Source organism: Leptinotarsa decemlineata, unplaced genomic scaffold, assembly GCF_025532065.1.
Source record: "Leptinotarsa decemlineata unplaced genomic scaffold, Ldec_3_MD MMD2_tig00026354_RagTag_RagTag, whole genome shotgun sequence".
Classification (NCBI taxonomy): Eukaryota; Metazoa; Arthropoda; class Insecta; order Coleoptera; family Chrysomelidae; genus Leptinotarsa; species Leptinotarsa decemlineata.
In genome coordinates, this window is record NW_027412702.1 from 17,960,315 (window position 1) to 17,982,739 (window position 22,425).

The 22,425-nt window shown below is 33.7% G+C and overlaps 1 protein-coding gene across 10 annotated transcripts in view; it reads left to right on the forward strand.

Moving 5' to 3' along the window:
* Window positions 1–435: 435 nt before the first annotated feature.
* Window positions 436–22,425, forward strand: part of Patronin (calmodulin-regulated spectrin-associated protein patronin) — a 124,325-nt gene continuing 102,335 nt past the window's right edge. For 7 of the 10 annotated variants that reach the window (XM_074184338.1, XM_074184340.1, XM_074184346.1 and 4 more), the window contains exon 1: window positions 436–839. In XM_074184338.1, the coding sequence (XP_074040439.1) occupies window positions 702–839 (138 nt within the window). In that variant the 5' untranslated portion in view covers window positions 436–701. Of the gene's footprint in view, window positions 840–11,355; window positions 11,676–22,425 lie in introns of those variants that run through there. The other 3 variants (XM_074184341.1, XM_074184344.1, XM_074184339.1) reach the window with 2 other exon arrangements.

Here is a 22,425-nt window from a genome sequence, read left to right on the forward strand (position 1 = left end):
ATGGAACATCCTCACTGGTATACAAAATAGTGTTATTGAAAAGTATGTATGGATTTCATTTGCTGTTATTCTAGTTCTCAGATTTCACCAGATTGTACCCTTCTCTTTATTTGAAGTGCAATATTTTTAAAATGGCATTTTTTGCTTTATATTCAAAGATCTCTCTATATTATTAGTACCTATTGGTATAGTGAGAATATTTATACATATAATAAAGTTACTACAATTCAGTCATGATTCTTTATTGCATATGCTTAATTTTCAGTAATTTTTGTTATAAAAAGACAGTACAAAATGAACTAACTACATTTTACTCAACTCTACCATGATCGTGCTTTTGCACTGTTGAGCAGTGTATAATTCCAATTCAAATTTCCCGCTTATTATTGAAGTGGCGCTACGACCGCTTCGATTTGTCAAAGTTTCGGTGACATTCCGCTTTGTCGCTAGTAGCGTTTACGTAGTTTCGTTATGACAAGTCGTTCTGAATGTTTGTCAAATTTAACGATTTGAAGGCGAAAAATACAAATCAAAACTGAAATTTGCATCGCAATGTCAAAAGCGGGTGTCGACGCAGTACAAACTTGAGTAAATCTGAAATCCGCGGCTCTCAGAAAGCCCCGAATAGCAAGTATCTTGCGTAGGCTGGGCAATGATATTGTCGAAGGGTAAAGTATTATTTGTGAACGAACTTGTCGTGGATGTGGAGTGCAATTTCAAAGATTTTCACGAAAAACTCTAGTATTAGTAACGTGCAAAGTGGCGAGAATACGTCGGGCGAAATGGACCGCGGAGAAAGACGGATTGCAGACATGGATGATACATTCGTGAGCAAACTGGTAAGTCGATTCAAATCCTCTTATGATTATTTTGATCATTTGCAACTCTTATATTCCCACTAGTAAAACGTTGAATCATCCCTTCCCGCTGGCGAACAGAAATTTTCAGCCAAAAATCAGCTGTTGCCAGGTAGTATTTTATTTGGTATATGAACTCTCTTGGCCAAAATTATAACAAGTGGCTGTTAGTTGGTTGGTGAATGGAATACCCCGCTATTTGCGAAGTATATCATCCAAAGATCCGAAGAATGTAGGCTACCCAACCAAATTGCACTTCAGTAATTACTGGACTCATTGAATTATAATATATTCTCATCTCAATTCTGCTCAACCATATCGTTATTTCTGCCATTTCAAATATTCTCTATGAGCTGGATTTTCGTTGTTATTCACCTCTTCATGGGTTGTTTCTGACTGTACGATCCAAAGGTAATTTTCAATCGACGCCCAATGCAATGGGTGTTTTTTAGGATCGTCGCCTACACGTGTGCTGCTTTAGTAAATTATTGCTTGACATAATGTCTATTTATACCAGCAATCATTTATATTTATTAATATGGACCAGTTATACCAGTGTTGAAACCCATGCAGTTTATTACAATTGATTTTGCTTGTCACAATTTGCGAAATGGAATAATGGAATTTTTCGTTCGGGAGGTAGAAATAAAGTAAAGGCCCCCTCAATGTGCAATTTCTGAAAAGATAGAATGATATAAAGATTAGAATCAGAGGTAAATTTTTCTGAACATTGGTCAGTATATTTTATTTTTATATTTGTGAGTTATTCTCTATTGGAGTAGTAATTTTCTTGTAGGTATTCCAGTGATGAATGAATGTGGAACTTGGAACTTGAACTTATAACTTGTAAAAATGAGACTTTTCGGAAAATTACTTTTTTATTACAAAATTACTATTTTCTGTTTGAAAGTAGATCCAATTTTAGTGATTTTGTTATTACTAGCAGACGCAGACTTGATATAACTATGGTATAACCTATTTTTTTGTTGTGGAAGTGAATTGAGGTTAGGGTAGAAATGTGCATTATTGTCAATTCAAAGTATGTTTTAGTTATAGGTCTCTGAAAATAAAGATTTTGAATATATAATATACTTTTTGGTTTAGTTTTCTGATGAACAACGGTACATTTCCCCATGTTTGCTACCTTTTAAAATAGTTTATGATTTGGTAGTCTTTTGTAGCCTCCAACTTGAATTTATCTGAAATAAAATGTTGTATTTATCAGTGCCGTATTCAATATTTTTCAAAAAGTTATAAGAAATGTTTCGGAAGCTAAAATCTGCCTCCATCTTCAGAATTGGAAAGAAACTAATGATAGTTGCAGTTTTTTTTTTGGTTGACTTTACTTTGAAACATCTTCGATCGATGTCAAAGGGGTTTCATTTGTCGAGAAATGTTTGAAAATACAGTGAAAGATAGAAAGTAAGTTCTGCAAGTATCATTAGATTTTTTAGTCTGCAAAATGTTACCATAAATATTTCTACTTATAGTTTGTTTGCCACTTTTTTTGATAGGTAAACGGCAAGTTACTGATAAATAGAACATTTTTCTTTGTGAAATACTTTGAATTTACCCAGTAATTATCGGGGTGGAGTTTTCCTGTACTTCAAACAATTTTCCATAATTTTCAATATTATTCAAAGTTTTCTCTTTTATGCATTCTTTTCTATCATTTTATCCGTTCAGAGTCTTGTAATTTATAGAATTATATTCATTTACCCTTTGAAATGAATTATTTCATTCTAATTCAACAGGGTCACACGCAAATTGTATGACTGGCTAATTAATAGCTTTTCTCACGTTTCGTGTTCCCATCAATAAACGTTTTTCACTATGATGCTCTCAAGGTCTTCTACTTTGTTAATTTCTAGTCTACAGGAAGTTGAAGATAAGTGCATTTGTAGCCAATTCCTAGTGTACTTGAATAGGTTTTTGTGCACATTTTATAGCCTTGTATATTACAAAGCACTATGAAATAAGTATACTTAGACTAACTACTTGGCTAAATAATTTTAGGAGTTTTGATATAATTCTCTCAATGATTTGGTCGTATAAAAATATTTCTTGAGAATATCAGCCAACACTAAACTGTTATCTTCAAGAGGAAGATCAGTTTGATCTTCCTCTGTTTCTGTTTTGTAAGATTGGGATATGATTCAGTATATAATATGGTCAATAAATCTTTTCACATGCTTCATCAATTTATCCATCTAAAACAATAAAAGGTAATGAAAATGAAACAACGAAGGATTTCTTTTATTTATAAAATTCATAAAAAATATACAATTTTATGATATTGGGTCAATTTTTATTCCATAATCCAATCACCATAAGGGGCCATTCAAATATTCCAGTATATGGAACACGACGCGGAACATTAGTATCAGTTGTGAAAACAACTATAAAGGGTGTGACAAAAAGACATCATCCGTCATCTCAAATACTTCAAGAAGCTTAGTAGAACATTGCCCCATCCCAGACTTTGCAATTATGATCATTAAATTCAATTTGTTTAAAAATCTGTTTTTCCGTTAACCAGCTGTCCCCCCAATATGAACGACAACTCTCAAAAGTCGAAACTTGTGCGAGCTAAAGACAAACGAGGTCTTACCTTTTAACGTGTGATTCCTAACACGGGTTGGACGATAGAAAGTGAAAATCGATACTGATGATATTGGTATAAATATTAGATGATCATACATGAAAAACCATCCCATGAGAAAATTATTTTTTGGTGTACCACGAATACCTTTGGTCTATTTTTGAAATTTTACATTCACTTCACTTTGTATCACTAACAAAGGTAGCATTGATTATAATCAGTTCAATTATTTGTGGATGATACAAAATTATATATATCCTTTCACAATCTGAAAACCAAACTGAGATAAATATAAAAAAACAAAAAAATATTGACTGCCCCATAAAAAATGTAATGTCTTTCAATAAATAAATAAATGATGATATAAATTTTCAAACAGTTAAAATAAAATTCAGCATGTCATTTAAACTGATATGTACACAATTATGGATTATAAAAAATTATTTTCAAATCTTGTTCCACAATTTTACCTACGTATTCTGCAATTTTTCATTTACCGAGAACCACAGTCTCAGTTTTATCATTGAATGCATAAAAGTTCTTTTAGAGTCCGTAGAATCGAGTGAAAGCCATATAAAACACAGGATGTCGCAGAATGTATTTGTTTTCAAATGGTTCATTGAATTTTAATTAACATCCATCTAAACGTTTTTTCTGTTTGTCTCCTCATTGTGAAAGACGGCATTCGTTCGAAAACATCTTTAGGTTATTTCTAGCATTCTTCGAAGATAAATTATCCTAATTATGCATATCTGTATTTATTCGAGTGGGTCGAATGGATTATTTATCTATGTGAATCATTGGAATCAAGTGTAGGTTTATCGTGCCTGGAATTACTTTTTCATTTTGAATTGTATAGTTGTGGCGTTAACTAAGACTCTTGTTAATGAAATAAAAAATATAGTTTAAAAAACACGCTTTTGAACAATATCGAACTAAAAAGTTGAAAATATTTTTAAAAAAATAAGCTTAAATCAATAACGAACGAAAAATACTAGTATTATGGTGGAAAAAGTGACGGGCGCTTGATATACAAAAAATATGGCACAAAGCGCCCACGCTTTTTTCACAATAATACTAGTACCTATTTTTCGTTCGTTATTGTTTTAAGCTTATTAAAAAAAATATTTTAACTTTTTAGTTCGATGTTCTTTAAAAGCGTGTTTTTTAGTTTTTTAAAGTATGTTTATTTTTCATTTTTTAGTTTCGTATGCTATGAAAGCGTGTTTTTGAGTTTTTTTTAAACTATATATATTCTATAGATCAAGCAATAATGTCGATATATGAAGGAACTTACGTACATCGCCATCTGATCGTGAATAGATCAAGCACTAATGTCGATAATTCTGTCAAATACAGATCCCGAGCTTGAGTGTTACAAACAAACAAACAAACATACACACATACATATAGGTGAAGCTAATAAAAGCGTGTTAAAAAAAATTCTAATTGATCGTTCTTATCAGAAGTACATTTCAACCTTTACTGAAAAATGGCAATTCAAATCACCTAATTTCAAATGAATAAAATTTTGTTTGGGGGTTTTACTAGTAGTTTTTGAGTTTTTCAAATTATTCGACACACTGTATCGTTTACGGTTTTTTGTTAGAACTTGAATTTATCTGATCTCACTTGTTTTCAGTCTAAAAGCTCGAAACATTTTGTCTCTAAAATACCGTATCTTTCCATATATGTATCCTCCATAAAAAGTTGAGTAGATTTTTGATGCATGAAATCGCTTCCTAAATATTCTATGGAAATATTGGTATTTTTTCAATTACTCAAATATTTTCCCGATTATTCAGTCTGAGGAAAAAAGCGAATAACTTTTCTGTGGAACTATTGAAGCAAAGCAAATTTGATTTTGTTATTATTTAACAAGTTTGTAAAAGGAATACAGAATTTTCGATTTTTTTCCTTTGAAAAATTGCAGGTTTTCCATTTTGAATTTGATGACGGAATTGAAATTGTTCAATTGAAAGGGGTACATTTTTAGGAGAAATTAATTTTTGGGAAAGGAAGGCTTTCTACTTCTTTATCTTCATACAAAAAAAATGTGAAAATCTTCCAGATTTTTTTGTACTCTATTTTCTTATTCAAGTTTATCTGTGGTTTCAAGTTCTTTACAAAAATTTTCTTCGTTTTTCGATGTTTTTGCCTCGTTTAATTACAACTCCTATTTTTCGAAAAAATTCTTGAAACTTGTTTTCATTTTTTTGTGTCAAATATGTCTTTAGAAGTGCGTTATGGCATATTTTTACTCCTAGCATTGATCATGATTTCGAAAATCAGAAAAGTGTTTCGAAAAAAATTTATATTTTTCTTATCTAAAGGTCTTACCACAATTATTGTATATATATATGTATCACCATCTACGACAAAAAGCATAATGAATGTAAAAATCAATGATCAAGACATAGCCACACGACTTTTCCGACAAGAATAAACCAATCCAAGCTGAGTCAGTTTGAAACAGGATTGGTCTTGTCAGGAGAACAAAATGAAAATTATTTTGAATAATTCAGTGAAATACATTATACCACTACCTATTATAATATTCATGCAGTCATTGTTCACTGTGGTTCTGGTATTGAATTTGGTCATTATAACAGTCTGGCCACGGGACACTCGCCGATGCGAATATTCGCGCGGTGCGAACGGCGAAATGTCTAGCGACTGAAACAAACGCATAGGAATGTACTTATGAAGCCTCGCGCAACGGCCACCGGCGAAGCGACCGGCGAAATGTACCGAGTGAATCGCGTGGGCGACTTGCGGCGCGGTCGGCGAGCAAAACAAATGCATGAATCTGTACGGCGCGAACCACGGAGTCGAGCGGTAGTCGCGGCGAATAGTGCTGTGCCCAAAAAACGAGTTCAGTTGTTTTCGCCGCGAAAAATGAACACCGAGACTTTTATTGCTGAATAAAAGACTGATTAAAAACTTAGAAATTCAATTCTACCGTCAATTACAAGTTAGAAGTTGTTTTTTGTTTTAGCCGTACGAAAAATCACTGTAATATTATTAAGATTGTTGCAATAAATAACATAATTATCTGAAAGAGTTTTTATTTCATGAAATATTAGTATACAGTGTAACATTCAATTAGCTGATAATACTTTGGGCAAAGATAGTTCCAAATAAATTTAGTTATAAAAAAATCCGTTTGCGACCATTACTTTCCTGGGAAAAGTTGTTCACACTGATGGATACTACTTATAGGTAATTCTCCAAAATATGATCCGCTAATTGAATATTACCTGTATACATAGGTTTATAGATAAATACATAATGTACATTAATATAGATGGATATGTATAGTTAGGTAAGTATATACCTTAATGTCTAAAACAATTTTTCATCGGCGCTTTTGCATTAACTTTTTTCTCCAATTCTGGTTAAATATTCATAAGAATATAATCGAAAGTTTCAATACCAATTCTGGTGTACTCAAAAAATGTTTCTGGATATAATCTGTATTTTTCGTACTTGTGGAATTCTCCATCTATACCCCGACTCTTATTCAAATCATGTACTTCACAATCTCTTTCAGGTCTTGAACCAAAAAACTATTACTTTCCAAGCAATACCGAGATAAATTCGATAAAGACACTTCGCTGTCGAACTATTGGTCGCCGCGACGGCGAACGTGACTGCCCGTTGCCTGCAAACGGTGTCGCGCGAATGGTCGCCTCGGTCCCCGCTTCGTCGTTCGCGCCGCCGATCCCCGTGGCCAAGCCGTTACACCTTGGTCAAAGACGAAACGGACCGGTTTGAGTTTGACGATAGTCGTGTCACGAAGTATTCTGACGATGTATTGAGGCTATTGAAGCCTCTGGAGATACCCTACATATTGTTTTATGAGAGAGAGGACATTGGCAGATCAAGATCTTCAGATGTGGTGCTGCAGGTTTTTCCGGGTTTTCCTGCAGCTGAAAAAGCAAATGCGCCACTGGAATCAATGAAGTCGCCGCGGAGCGCCAATTAATTTTTATTGTTATTAATAAAATATGTTTTGAGTTGTCAAAAAAAAACTACCTATATTAAAATTCCCGATCAGACTTTAGAATAAATGGATTTAGGTTAATTTCTGTTGTGAAACAAAATGGATAATTGAAAGTTACAAAAGTTAGATGATAAAAAAGTAATTAAAAAAATATAGAATCAGTTTTCGCTTAATTTCATAACGACTCAAAAAATTGGTTCATTCATTTAAACCATGAAAGTCAATGCAAAAATTTACCACGTTCTCTAAAAAATATGGCTTGAATTTAAAAAACTTTTGCATTTTATTACTATAGGCTCTAATTGAACGCATGAATCAAATATCTTTGACGAATTACACTGCTATGTTCCGAACAAATGGAATTCCATTAAAAAAAAAATGTGATGGAGGTGATGGTATAGTCGTCAAACATTGAATTGTTTTCAATGGCAACCTTAAGCACAATCGGAAATCGTATTTTCCTCTGTTTGATCAAGCGGAACGCCTGTTGAGAATAGTATGAAAGACGTGTTGAAAAAAAAGGGAATACCAATGGAGACGACCGGTATTAAGTAAGTGGTTTGCGTGGTAGACTACGCCAAGTATAACTTCTGTGGCGTGCAGGAATTCCATTTCAAATTAGATAAATGTGAATGTAATTATTGCCTACGTTATCTTCATTATATGTTTTTTTCTACTGTGATTTGCCCAGAATGGTCACTACTGAAAATGCAATGAAATGTTCCCTTCAAATTTCTTGTTTCGTCAATTTTAGTTATTTTTTTCAACAGTTTTCTAATCTTTAGTTTAGTATTGATTGATATTATATTATTCCTGCTGGGTAGAATTGGAACCTCTGGCCTAGAATGAATCTATTGAAACCGCTTTTTCCACACCAAAACAAAAATACTGTCAAAACCGTGATGAATAACTTTAAAACTTGCGTTTTGTTCTTAAAAAAATCAGTTGAGAATAATGCCTTCATCAAACCTGTGCTTTTAATAAAGAAAAAAGACGTACTCTCTTTTACAATATTCTAGATTTATACTATTCATAAGCACTAACCCAGGGAATATAAAAGTCTTAGTTTTTCCATGTATAAAAAAAATTCTGAAAAAACTGATGAAGCTATCGAGCAGCGAAACGCCCCTTAAATGAAATTTATTTTGAAAATTGTATTCATGCATAGTATTTATATTAAATGGCACAAATTTCGTAAAATATGCAAGATAGGTAAGAAGTGTGTGTTATGGAATAGATTCAGAATTTTATGTGTTCGGAATATGAAACTATATTACCTTAATTATAATCAACGTCTTTTTGGAGCAGTCGTTTGGTTTTTATTACTTTGTCGACTTTTTTCGAATTCACAAATTGATGACGTATTTGTAAAGATGCACTGACGTTACTGTATACACTTTTTCCTTCATCGTCCTTATCCGATTACATAAAGAATGTAAATTTTTCTATCAAATCCAAATGGATAACATCAGGGCCGTAGCGAAAAGGGGGGAGGGAATCCAAATTTTCCCAACTCCACCAGCAAAATTTCCCAACTTTTGAGAAATGAAAGCCGAGGGATTGGTTACTACTATAATATATTTAATTTTCTTACTTAGCTATCCAAAGATTGGCTGAATGCTTATGCCAGTTAGGGTATGCACAAACGAAAATAAATTTTGGTGATTATAAAAATAATAATGGGAATTATTCTACTTTGGACCAAGGTCCTTGGTCTCTTTCACCATATTGACCATGTATAGGAATATTCAATACAAATGAAAGGAAACAACACTTAAATAATATTGTGCTTATTGTTTTCTACTATTATTTTTTCTATCTTCACGGCCCGAAATTTCCTAACATTCCCAAGTCGGAAAAACAGCGAAAAGTTGTGAATTTTGTAAAATTGTCACTTCAAAATTTGTGGACTATTAAGGACTGTTTTCTTACTTGAGAGAAATTGAACTTTTTTGAAGATTCCACACAACTCAGAATTCTCTTCAAGTTATGCATGTTGGAAAATCCCAACCTTCTCCTGGTTCTTTCCCTTTTCTTATTACATCTCCTTTTCTTTTCTCTCATTTCTATTTTTTAAATTTTTATTCATTTTTTTAATATTATTTTTTTCTATCTTCATGGTCCAAAATTTCCCAACTTTTTTCAACTTTTTCCCAAGTCGAAAAAGCAGGGGGGGGGCTCCCCCCATCCCCCCATGGCGACGGCCCTGGATAACATATTTGCCGATATAGGACGTCCTAGGGACTCATGGTTTTATCAAACTGATTACTCTCATGGTATTGCTAATTAACATAATTTTCCTTGAGCATTGCAATTTATTATGAGTTTTTTGTTTCGAATATTTTCTTCAAACCGATAAAATGATGAAAACAATGAAACTAGTCCACTAAAACAGAGTTTCACAGCGTAAAAAACGCTGCTTCCCACCAGCGATGAAAAAAATTGGCAGCCATCAAATTAACATCTAGGTGTAATTATTCTTGAATCATACATAGTTATGCACAGTTTCAGCCTCTGTCACTGTCCTAGTCTAATTGCACAAATAAAAACATAAATGCAAAAATAGATTTTTTTCCGTTAACCAGCTATCGCACCCTTACGAACGACAACCCTCACAGAAGTCGAAACTTGTGCAAGCTAAGGACTAACGAGGTCTTACCTTGTAACGTGTGATTCCTAACACGGGTTGGACGATAGCAAATGAAAATCGAGCGTTCAGCCTGCGGCTTGAACCATCGACTCACACATCTGCCGATTGACTGAATGAACAAAGCACCCACGCCCAACGGTTACCGACAGGTTTAATTTCATATTATGATTGTGATTAATGGATGGATATGGATTTTCATCAAGTATCGGCCAGTTCTATTCAATTATCCTGAAATCGTAAGATCATAATCGAATATTATTTGTATACATGTATTCTGGCGCTTTGCTTTCTTTATATAAAAGATCTGAAGGATATTTGAAATTTTTATTATGGATTATTTTCAAGATCCACTTTTGGGTGACTTCTAGGTTTTTGAGGAAGTTGTTGGTTACTCCACCCCATGCTAGAATGCCATAACTTATATGTGGTCCTCAATCTATTGATTTCTAAACATTCTAGAAGATTGTCCTTCTGCTAAAAGGTGGCTTGCAAATGTGAAATTGGTCTTTCTATTTACAAAAGTACTTCTATTCTCTTTAATTCTTTGGGAAAATGTTCTCCCTGTTTGGCCAATATACAGTTTTGGACAAGAGCCACAAGTCAACTTATATACTCCTTATCTATCCGACACCGAAGTTTTGCCTTTATTGTTTTTAATAAATTTACTTAGACTATTATTCGTTCTGTAAGCTACGTTTACGCATTCTTTCTTCAAAAAACGGGCAATATTATTGGTTGGTTCACCTAAATATCACATTGTCCTATAATTAACGTTATCGCATCTTGAATTTGGGTAGACCAGGTCCATGGCTTGCTTTTGTAGTTTCTTGGAAAGAATGGAGTCTATAATATTTACCTTATAACCGTTGTTAACCGCGTTGAAATTGTAGAATAAGGTAAATTTACCATTGAATATGTAGAATTAGTTAATAAAGATACGCCCGAAGAAGCCATTGTATGGCAAAACAGGTGTTGCTTTTTTGTGAAATCATTAAGTGAAAATCTCACAATGAGGTGGTTTTTAAATACGTGAATTTATTTAATTTGAAAATTGATATTTCGTTTTTAAATCGAGACATCCAGCGGAATTTATCGATAAAATTTTGAGATCTTGCGGTATTACTGTTAATAATCCTTAGATATCTAATAAATGCGAAAACTCGGCAACAACGCAACGTAGATCGACCGTACATTCCGCTCTTCCGATTTTCCTCTCAAATAGAACTGATCTAGTTAGTCGTTTTCGCGTCGAACCGAAGTTGCTGACTTGAGCACTTAAGCCGGAGTCTGAGTAAGCCTTGCTTGGAGAGATCGTCGATAAATATTATGTTTATTTACGTTTTTCGTGCGATCCGCGGTACGTTTCGAATCTGACCGAGAAAACGATGACCGCGTGACATGTAAACCGTTGTGTTGTGCCAAGGGGTAGATTTTTTAAAAATATCTATTTGTGCCATGGTGTTGACAGTTACTTCCGTCAGTGGTCTGACGGGATACGGATTCAACAAGAACGATCAAGGAGTTACGGGAGTAGGAGTTACTTCGTTGGTCGCTTACTCGGTAAGAAAGGGCGAATCCTTGTTATTTCGAACGTTTTCTGCTGGTGTGCGGGAAGGTTGGGACACTAAGGGCCGGTTTATTGGATACTAAGTCCTAACTTAATGAATAAGCCTACTTTAAATGAAGGAGAATTACATGCGGCTAAGAACTGCTTTTTTTATTTTATCAATCCTTTTTTATAAATATTAAATTTCATAGGAAAAATAACTTTTGGCTTTCTACTTCTCCATATACAGTATGTGCGATTTCAAACCGCAACACACTGCTATGTCGGGACTGGTGATAGGTGAATCAGACGGAACAGTGTTTATCAATAATGAAATTTATTAATAACAAAACACAATGACAAACAAAACATAAAAAAGAAAATTACAGGGTGACCTCGAGGAACTAACACTAATTTTTTTCTCGATCAGCGAGGGGACTATAGAGCAGGTTTAATTCTCGGCGGAAACCCCTGAATAAGAAATAGTTCTCGGCCAAAATCCCAGAAACATCGGGTAAAAAATGTGTTTGAAGTAACTCTCTAAAAATCATCACTGACAATGGTCGGGGTCATGAATATAGTCAAGAAGGGCCAACCACTTGGTCCGAATTTCTTGTCTTGATCCATAAGTGTGTTAACGATGAGTACCTACTCGAAACATCCCAAGTGGTGTCATTCTAAATATTTATCTGTTTTTTGGCAGTTTCGAGAGAGGAGATCATTTCAATGATATGCAATGAGAAAATACGAACACTATAAGTAAAAATTAAAATAAAAGAATTAACATAAAAAGCCAAGCAGATGGATATTTTGGACGACTGTTGGATAATAGAGTTATGAAAAGTTAATTTCCTAACAAAAATTTATAGTACAAAATAAAAATCAATAAAGAAATAAAATGTTTCTAAACTAAGTAGTTGCAGGAAAAACCCTACAAGAATTTAACAGAAAACATCCAGATCGTGAACCAATTCACCACACAACCGTCTCCAAGATCAATACGTTATTCAATACAACCGGGACAGTAAATGAAACACATGTACCGAGACAAAGAGGGAATATAGAGATAGAAGGACAAATTTTAAAGTGTTTTCAAGAAAACCCGAAAAAAACTTGCGGCAGATTTCACGTTAGTATATCCAAAAAAACGTACATGTTTGAACAAAATAAAGTTATTTGTTCAAACCGAAAATCATGCACACGTTAGAAAAAGGCGATAAAGAGGAATAAAGGTTGGAAATACTGTTTATTCTGCCAAAGTGAATATTTTAATAATATGAACTTTCTGGGCAATATTCTCTTCACCGACGAGATGACATTTACCACTAACGGTACAGTGTCCACTCAGAATTCCAGGTACTGGGAAAGGGAGAATCCCCACTGGATGATAAATGCAAAAAGACAATATTTACAAAAATGAAAGAACTACGCATTGAAGAAGGCAGACAAGTTACATTTCAATTAGACGGTGCCTTCATTCACAATGTGAATGGAGGCAAAGCAAGTTCAAAATTGACCAATACTTGATGAAAAACCATAACGAATTCAAGTAACACAGTTTACAGTTTCACTGTAGCTTCCTCAGAGTAATCAATTATTCTAGTGAAACAAAAAATTAATAATCTAGAAATGCATGTAACTTGATATCTCGCTTAATATACTTGCAAGAGTTTCTTGCAGTTTCTTCCTTTAAGTGATAGAAACTCGTCCCACGAGATTTTCCTGTGTAGTAGTTACTAAAGTTAGAAAAACTCAGTTATTCGACTGGGTGAAACTTTTCACATTAATTATTGAAACGCTTTTCCACAAAGTTGAACGGCTAAGAAGCTGTTTATGTTTGTTCATGAATATATTATTGTCGTTGACATCATCCCACAAACACGCCAATACAATTTTGATCAAAATATAAACGTGAAGGAGCCCCAGTTGCGAATTTTTCTTGGACTTGAGAATATTAAAAAAATTACTTGATACGAGAACGGAATTTCTGTTGGAAATTTTTTAATAAAAACGTCGGCATCAAGTTTCGGAAACTACTTTTCATATTACAGTAATGAGATTTTGCATGACGATGGCGCTTAGAGGAAGTTAATCTTGATGAAATGATTTAATATCGATTGAATGAATTGAACCTTGAAGGCACTTCGTAAATTGGACGAGGACGCGATTGTATGACATAATCGTTGCAATTTTGAGGTCTGGCCCAGTCTGACGTTAGTCGAAAAATAGTTTTATGATAAGACAAGGGTTGGGCTTAGATTCTGAAAATAATTACACATGTTATATCCAGACTGTTGAAAACGTCATCGTCAATTGCTTGGTCGGTAGCCGGGCGGTTCGACGTGTGTGCTTTGTTCACTCAGTCAATTGGCCGATGTGTGAGTCGATGGTTCAAGCCACAGACTGAACGCTCGATTTTCACTTGCTATCGTCCAAATCGTGTTAGGAATCACACGTTGAAAGGTAAGACATCGTTAGTCCTTAGCTCGCACACTTTTTCGACTTCTGAGGGTTGTCGTTCGTAGGGGTGCGATAGCTGGGTAACGGAAAAACATATTTTTTACATTTTTTAACATATTGTTTTGTTTTTTCAATGAAATAAGTGACTTTTCCATGGTAAACGGGTTTATTGGAAAAAAGAATATTTATTTATTTATTTGTAATACAATACTCTACAGGACATAGCCCAATTACAGAGCAGGAAATAACAGAGTATAATAAATACATCACAAACAAGTGACTGTAAAGTCTACACACACTACAAACAATACAAACAAGTGACTATAAAGACTACACATTTCATAATTATTATAGGTGACAAAACAATTATTTTAGGAAGTGGGGTTTTATATCTGACAATTTGCAACTACTTAAATATATCTAAATTATCGCAAACAGATTTTGTCACTTTACACATGGCATGGATCGGAGAATTCTCCAGAACATTTGTGCGAGATGTTTTTATATAGAAAGTACTCGGGTGTCTGGAACAGATTCTAGGAATGCAAATATTAAACTTTTCCAGTAATGTTTTGACAGTCAACTATGCTTTTGATAATTTTATAGTATTTTATAGTACATTACTATAATATTCTCGCCTTTTTTTGGCTTAGCAGTTTTAAAAATCGTCGTTGCTTCTATCCTATCAATATGATATTGATAAAAGGGGCTCCACACAACTGACGCGTATTATGATGTAGAAAATGTACTAAAAACTAATTCGGAAGGTCCTAGGTAGCAGTCATCATACCATTCTTCTCAGCAACCTACGGTATTGATCAGATAAAAAAATAATGAAATTATTTTATAATTTTTTATCTTATCAATACCGTAGATTTCTGAGGAGAGTGGTGTGATGACTGCTACCTAGCACCTTCCGAATTATTTTTCAGTTTTTAGTACATTTTTCAATAAAACCATTTAACTTAAACATTTTTTTCAATTATTTCATTTTCAAGTTTTTAGTATCTTATTTTTTGCTACCCTAACGCCACACAGACCTTGACACGATACAAAATCTTGACTTTGGTGAGAGATCCATGCTTGTATACCGATTCTGAGTTGACAAAGTTTTTTGTATGGATTATATTGGATTAGCATCTTTTTCATATATAGTAACCTACTATAGTACTAGTCAAACCCTGTCATTTGATACCCATATTGAGTTGTGAAAAAAAATGTAATCCGCCATTTTGTGGCTGTGGCCATCTTGGATTTACAATGATACATAATTCATTAAATTTTATTGTCATCAGAACTAAATGTGTGTATCAAATATCAGATGAATCTGTCAACAGGAAGGGGGTCAAACTTCAATTATTAAATTTGATCCAAACAAATAAATAAAAACAAACAAACCGTTTGAAAATAGAAATAGAAGAATCATTTTTTCAGAGTTCTTCTCTTGGTCGTGGTTTAAGTCCCCAAATGAATTGGAAAATTGAAGAATGAAGACGTCAAATGCATTTATTATATTATTAGAAAATCGAGAAGATATTCAGAAGTTGGACGAAACAAATCTGCGGTATTATGTAATCAGAATGTTTTTATATACAACGTTGACAGTTTTTTTGTCACTAGACAATAGAGGTTACTCTTGAAAAAGCGAAATATAACTGGCTCGGTACCGCCGCAACAGCTGTGTCCTTGCATTTCAAATTTGTAATAAATTCGAAAATATTCATTCAAATTACATGCCGTGAGAGGTCATAGTGATCACATTATGGACAGATAAGATGAGGATATATTGAAGATAATTTTATAAACGCGTCTTATTCCCCGCGACTGGCGTCTTACTTGAAATATTTGAAAATCCTATTTTATTGCATATCTGGAGCATAAAAAAGGTAATTTTCATATGTAAACGCGTCCCTTTTACTCCCAGGGGGGCGTCCTTTTAACCCCCACGGGGGGCGCCGCAGTTGGAATATTTGAAAAATATTTGTTTGTGGGTATTTAAGACCTAAGAAGCTTACCAGTACGAAGAAACAAGAGATGAAAGAGTGCGAGTGACTTTTGCATTTATAAACATAGATTCAAATTGTTTCGACTGAAGAAAAGCTTAGGCTATTACTTTAAATTTTATGTATATTAATATGATGACGTAAGAAAAGGTAATTTATTAATAAAATCTTTGAACGTCGGTCCGACGAGAGAGGAGGAGCCTGCCTTTCGCTGACGTATGCGTGAGAGAAAGGGAAGCCGCGTTAGGTAACGAATCGGTTTAGCATCCCATAAGAGGTCATCAATTCATAAATGGGATTGTAGAAACTGTATTTATTAATGAACGTAGGGAAAGTATCATTCAAATAAAGAAGTGGCACCCTAAAGACTAGTAAATGACATATAAACACTAGGATAGGTACTGACAGTGGCTCAAAAAATTCAAACTTTGAAAACCTTGTTCTAAAATCACTGGTGGTAAACTTATATCTAAAAAGATCAATAAAGTCTTCTGAATAGCTGTTGAATTTTTCGTGTGTCTTGAGTTATTTTTCCTGTGAAGTTGAAGTATATTTTTTTTCCAGATCTGTCAAGATTTGAAACTAACTATCCAATATGTTTATCCTCTGAAATATTACAAAGAAAAAACATGGTTGTATGTTTATAACTTACGAATCGTTTAATATTCTGTTGGTGTGTAAGAGTTCTTCCTGTTCAACCGAGAATTCGTCGCAGACCATCGAAGAAGCTCTTGAAATTGCAGTCGTTTATACATATTCAAATCGTAGGCAGAACTTTCGATTGTTAGACATATCAATGCACAATACAGGGCATTTTTGGATGAAGCAATTATTCGCATTGTCAATATCCAGCAAAATTCCGATTAATTGAATTGTACCAAAAAATTGAAATCTGCCAAATTCCTCTTTCACTATTTTTCATGTTTTGATTATTTTGTAAACATTTTTCTCTTCTGTTGAGTATTCACATTTTTATTTCATGGAAAAATTGTTTTGGGAAAGTTGGTCGCTCACCTTTGCTTAAAAAAATTCTGTTAACTATCCTCCATATGTTAGCAGTGTGTAAACAAAACATTTTTTGATAAATGACAATATTATTGATGTGAATAAACTATCTGAAATCTATCTAAATCCAGGGATTTTTTTAATGTTATTGGAGATGGAACCAAGAATTGAACTTTTTTTAATTATTACCAATTACTGATTACAATTGAAATGAAATTCTCTAGTTTCATTTTCATTTGAAATGGCAATGAATGTAATAATACCTACATAAAATATTCTCATGTGAAAATGTTAATTGGATGACGAAGAAAAACAAACGAGTTCATCACGCTTTGTATGATATTCAGAGCTTATGGTAATTTTATAGCGAATTCGTTAAAATATATTGACGAGACGGTGAACATCCTCAACCTTCCATCCATTGTGTTCACTAAAGTAATCTGTTAGAAAGCCAAGAAAAGGAAAAAACTAGAACATAAGACTTTATGAAGAATCTATAAAATATTGTGTTTATCACAGGAAAACAAATTGAAGTCGATTCAAGCTATGGAGGATGAAATGGGGTGAATTTTAGGGATCAAGAATTTTTTACTGATATTCACTGAAATCAGAACTTCTACTGGAAAACGTTGAATATAAAAGTTGTAGAAAATATTTTTGCCATATAATCTGAATTTTTATGAGGTTTTTTTAATATGCGAATTAGTTGGTTAAATTTTATTTCGAAATATTTACTTTCTTATGTGTATGTTATCACACCTCAATACAGTCTTCAAATATATTTTTTACCACATAAAAATATCTAAAATGACAATCATATAATTTTTATGTTCATTACCGGCACATATTTTGTAACACTTGAATTTTTTGTTTACAACAGTATGTACTTGTTTGAGAAAACATCACGTTTGACGTGATCGCGACATTAATATACGAGTCAACATTCCTCCAAGAACAATTCTAGTAATATCTTTAATAGGTCATACACGACCAATTCGTTTTATAATTTGCACGTGCTCTCTCAAACAGTAGCACTCCGGATTTTTCTTGCCATTTGTAAACATGGTGAAGCGTTTCATTGTTAACTTTTGCAATTTCAGATTGCTCAATTTACTCCAGTACTTTACTCATCATTCCATCATAGGACTTAGTTTAATTCATTATGAGTCATGTGTGGATCATCATCGTTAAGGTCAATAGTCAAGTTAAATTATAAGTACCTACGTATGGTAATTACGATTATATCATAGTACAATGCATTTTTCAAAATAATGAAAGTTTTGTAGGTTAATTTTTTGACTTCACTATTGACATCGGCAATGGGGAATGTTCCTCAATTTGGGTTATTACAGCAAATGCATGAGTTTTTCAAATTCACTTCGAAAAGTATTCAAATTGATGTTTCAAATGTTGGGTTTTAATTTTTAAAGGTATTTGTTTCTAATTCACATATTGGTAACAGCGCCTATATCAAGTTGAAATAATTTATACGTACCTACATATTCTACTTTAAAAAAGAAAAATTATCTTTATAAATCAACAATTGAGGCAAAATAGAAATTATAGTTCAATACCACCTCGACAAGCCACATAAACAACAGTTGTTTTGTTATTTATTTATATAGAGGAAGATAGGTTAGGTGCACAAAATGTCATATGTCACAGAATGTCTCGGAACATGAGTAAACAGAACAGCACGCCTCTGAAATACGTCATCTTTGTCTCGTAAAGGTAACAGATTCATTGTCCTATATTAGGTTTGTTCCAACAACACATCTGATCGGTCATAAACTGTCAGAAGCATGCGCACAACAAATATTCCGTTCCAACAAGAGTCGATTCCGAAATTTTGACTAGGAATGTCATGTTCCAACTAAAACTCTGATCGATTTGCAACTGATTTCCGACCGCTTGATCAGTCCGAAGATTTTTCTCGGATTGCTGCTGACGGACCTGCGCAGTTGCTTTGTTACGGCAAAGCTGAGCTAAATTCAAAATGTGATGGTATGAAAACAGCGGGTTTTGTTTAGGTTAGGTTTAGGTTAGGTGTTTCTAAAGTTTCTGTACACAGTGGTTAGAAGTGTATCTGTCAGAATGGTAGATATATCATCAAGCTCTGGTTCCAGTGAAGATCTCAATGAATGGACGGAGTCATCCGACGATGAAATTATGTTGGTGGAAAATAGGGCAAGGCCCAAAAACCAGGACTTTTTGGAACAAACAGTTTCACAATATAATAATCAAGAATTCATGGAACATTTCAGAATTAGTAGAAGGCTGATGGCTCAAATTGTGGAGCAGTACCAAAATGCAGATTCATATAAACATCACTCTGGAATTTATGGTAAAATCATTTCCAAATTTTCCTAGTTGATCGACAGAAAATCACAATTCAACACCTAGGTAATCTTATTAAAGTTCACAAATTCAGTTTAACCGGTCTGACGTTTGACAATGTGATTTGATAGTTTGGTTTTGGTTGCGTTCCAACAGTCCAGAATCACGGATTAGTTCCCAACTGGTTTCTGATCGAGTATGCCCAATAAAGCAGTTCATCAAACGGTTTGCAAACTGTTTGCAATCGTTTGTTGGAACAAACCTATTAGCTATAACCGATGTTGCCAAATGGTGAAGTAGAAACGAATCCCTTTAAATGTTGAATGCATTATTTCATTCCTCTTTTTTAAGTATTTGAATAATTTTTTAAAGAAAAAGGTTGAAATGATACGTTTAAAATGCGTTGTTTTAGAGCTCTTTTATGAAAACTACTTGATTTTCGTCAGGAGGAACAGTCCCCGTTGCAGATAGGCTTTTGTTGCTCTTTTATTCATTTTTGTTAAACGTATTCCCAAATATTGATATTCAGCTAATACCTTTGTACTATTATAATTTCGTATATTTCATTTCATACTGTTTCGTCTCATTTCACTCTAGAACATGACTTCTGTGTTTTCCCTTGTAGCCTTTTTCTGTCTGACGGTTTTCATCTCAAATACTTTACCTATGTTCACGCCTTTGTTTTTTTTTTGATGTGATATTTCAATTTTTTTTGATCGTTTCATAAGTTTCACTCATGTAGCATTCAATTAATTTAGTTCTGTCCTATCTTGATGTTCGTGTCTCCACTCTATAACTATACCCTTTACTTTTATGTCTTCTGGTATATATCTCTGTTTTTTATAAGAAATGATGTGTGTTACTATCTCTTTTTTTTTTCTTGTATACATTTTTGCCCTTGTAACTCTTTGCTGTTCATTTTTGTTTCGAGTTGTTCATTTGTTCCTATTATATCATTGATTTTGTATTCTCCCTAATTATCGTCATTTTTATTCATTATACACTTAATTTTGCTACCCTGGAGTTAAGGTTTTCTTTGTAATAACAAAATTTGCTGTTTTTTTAACACTCATTTCTCAGTCTTCCCCTCATTTTTTAAAGATTTTATATTGCTTCACTGGTTAATGTTTCCTGTATCATTACCACATTTGCTACTTTTCTCGTTCTTTCTAATATTTGAGAATCTAGACGAAAACATATAAAAGGAAATTATCTTGCCCAACTCATATTTCCTTCCGATTCATCAAATTGTCATGCTTTTCGTGATTTCGTCGAAAATTCAAATTAAAGTAATTCTCATTGTTTCCAAATAATACACAAAACTTTTGTTGTTGGTTTTTTCAGTTCCTTGGGGAAGATTATTTGATATTTTGACTTATAAACACATGGTATCTTTCTGTGGAATTCACCAGAAGTTTTTAGTTCGTTCCAGTGTTTTTGAGCAGGAATTCCAAGAACACATTGATTTGTGTACACGACTTACATGAGAGAGTTCTAAACTATAAAGCGCCATGAATTCAAAGTCGGGTTATTGGTAATAAATGACCTTTGTACGAGGGTGATCTCAGAAGTACCCGAACTGACCTAGAGATGGCGGTAGTTATTTGAAAAATATCACTGTATTAGAAAGTACATAATCTATAAAGCATATGTTTCAAGTTTGAAGACGCTGCGTTATTCAGTATTAGCGAACGTTTTCGGTGAATTTGTGAAAATGGAAAAAATTGAAAGGCCTCGTCTGCTTCCCCGTTTACAACAGTAAAATATTGAGTAGCACAGTTTAAACGAGGCCGTACGAACTGCCAAGACGAGCATCACAGTGGTCGACTAAATGAGGTGACTCCAGACACGGTGAATAAAATCTACAAAGCGGTACTGAATGATCGGCGAGTATTGTGCGAACTTTGTTTGAGTGAAAAAAATCAAGCAAAAAAAGTGTTTCATCAAGACAATGCACCTTATTCGCTAGATTTAGTCCCCTCGGATTATTTTCTGTTTTCAAACTTGAAAAAATGGCTCAGGTTTCAAAGATTTTCCAACGATGAAGAAGTGATGTCGGCAGTTAATGTCTATTTTGAGGAGCAAGACAGTTTTTATTATAAAAACGGTACCGAACTTGTTGAACGTCGCTGGAAAAGTGTATAGAGCTGCAAGTAGATTATGTTGAAAAATAAATGAAGCTTTTTCAAAAAAAAATGTGTTTTCTTTGCTGGCCGGGTACTTTTTGGACCACCCTCGTATGCGGTTCGGTTGGTGGTTATAATAATAATAATAATAGCAGGTCTTTATTCATCATAATAAGAACTAAACATAAAAAAATATAATGGTTGATGTCGAAGCTTAGTTTGCAATGTGCTGCCTTTGGGAGCCTCATTTATCAGTGATTTTTGTGCATTGAGTTTCCCGTCGATGCTAAAACGTCTTTTTCGTACGGGGATGTGTCATCGCCCTTTCCCAAAATTACCTTTCTGGCTTATATGAATATTATAAGAAATAGTGTTTTTCTCGATATAGTCGATAACTTTGGCCAAAGTGAAACCGATTAATTGCTACTCGTCCAAAAAACAGTATATTCCGGACTTGTTATTCTGTACTTTTCTATAAATTAGTGTTCGTGTTAGTGATTCGGTAACAAACGAAGTTAACAAGTTAGTGAAAAGCATTACGTCTCCCATTCAGAGCTGGTTTGAAGTTACTTAACCACTTGTTGCCTCGTCCCACACTTGTTTGGATAGCCGCCACGAACCTAAAGTTGCGCACCACGCATTACAAAACAAAACACCTTGTACCAGGTATGTCATTTGATCGCCCCCGTATGTCGCACTAGGAATTTGTCCTTATTGATTGCGTATTGAATTATTGAATAATGGGCTTTTATACTGATTATAATGGCATAATGATATGCTTGCTGACTTGGTGACTTGATTTACTGATAATGTTGCATGATTTTCAAAGGAGC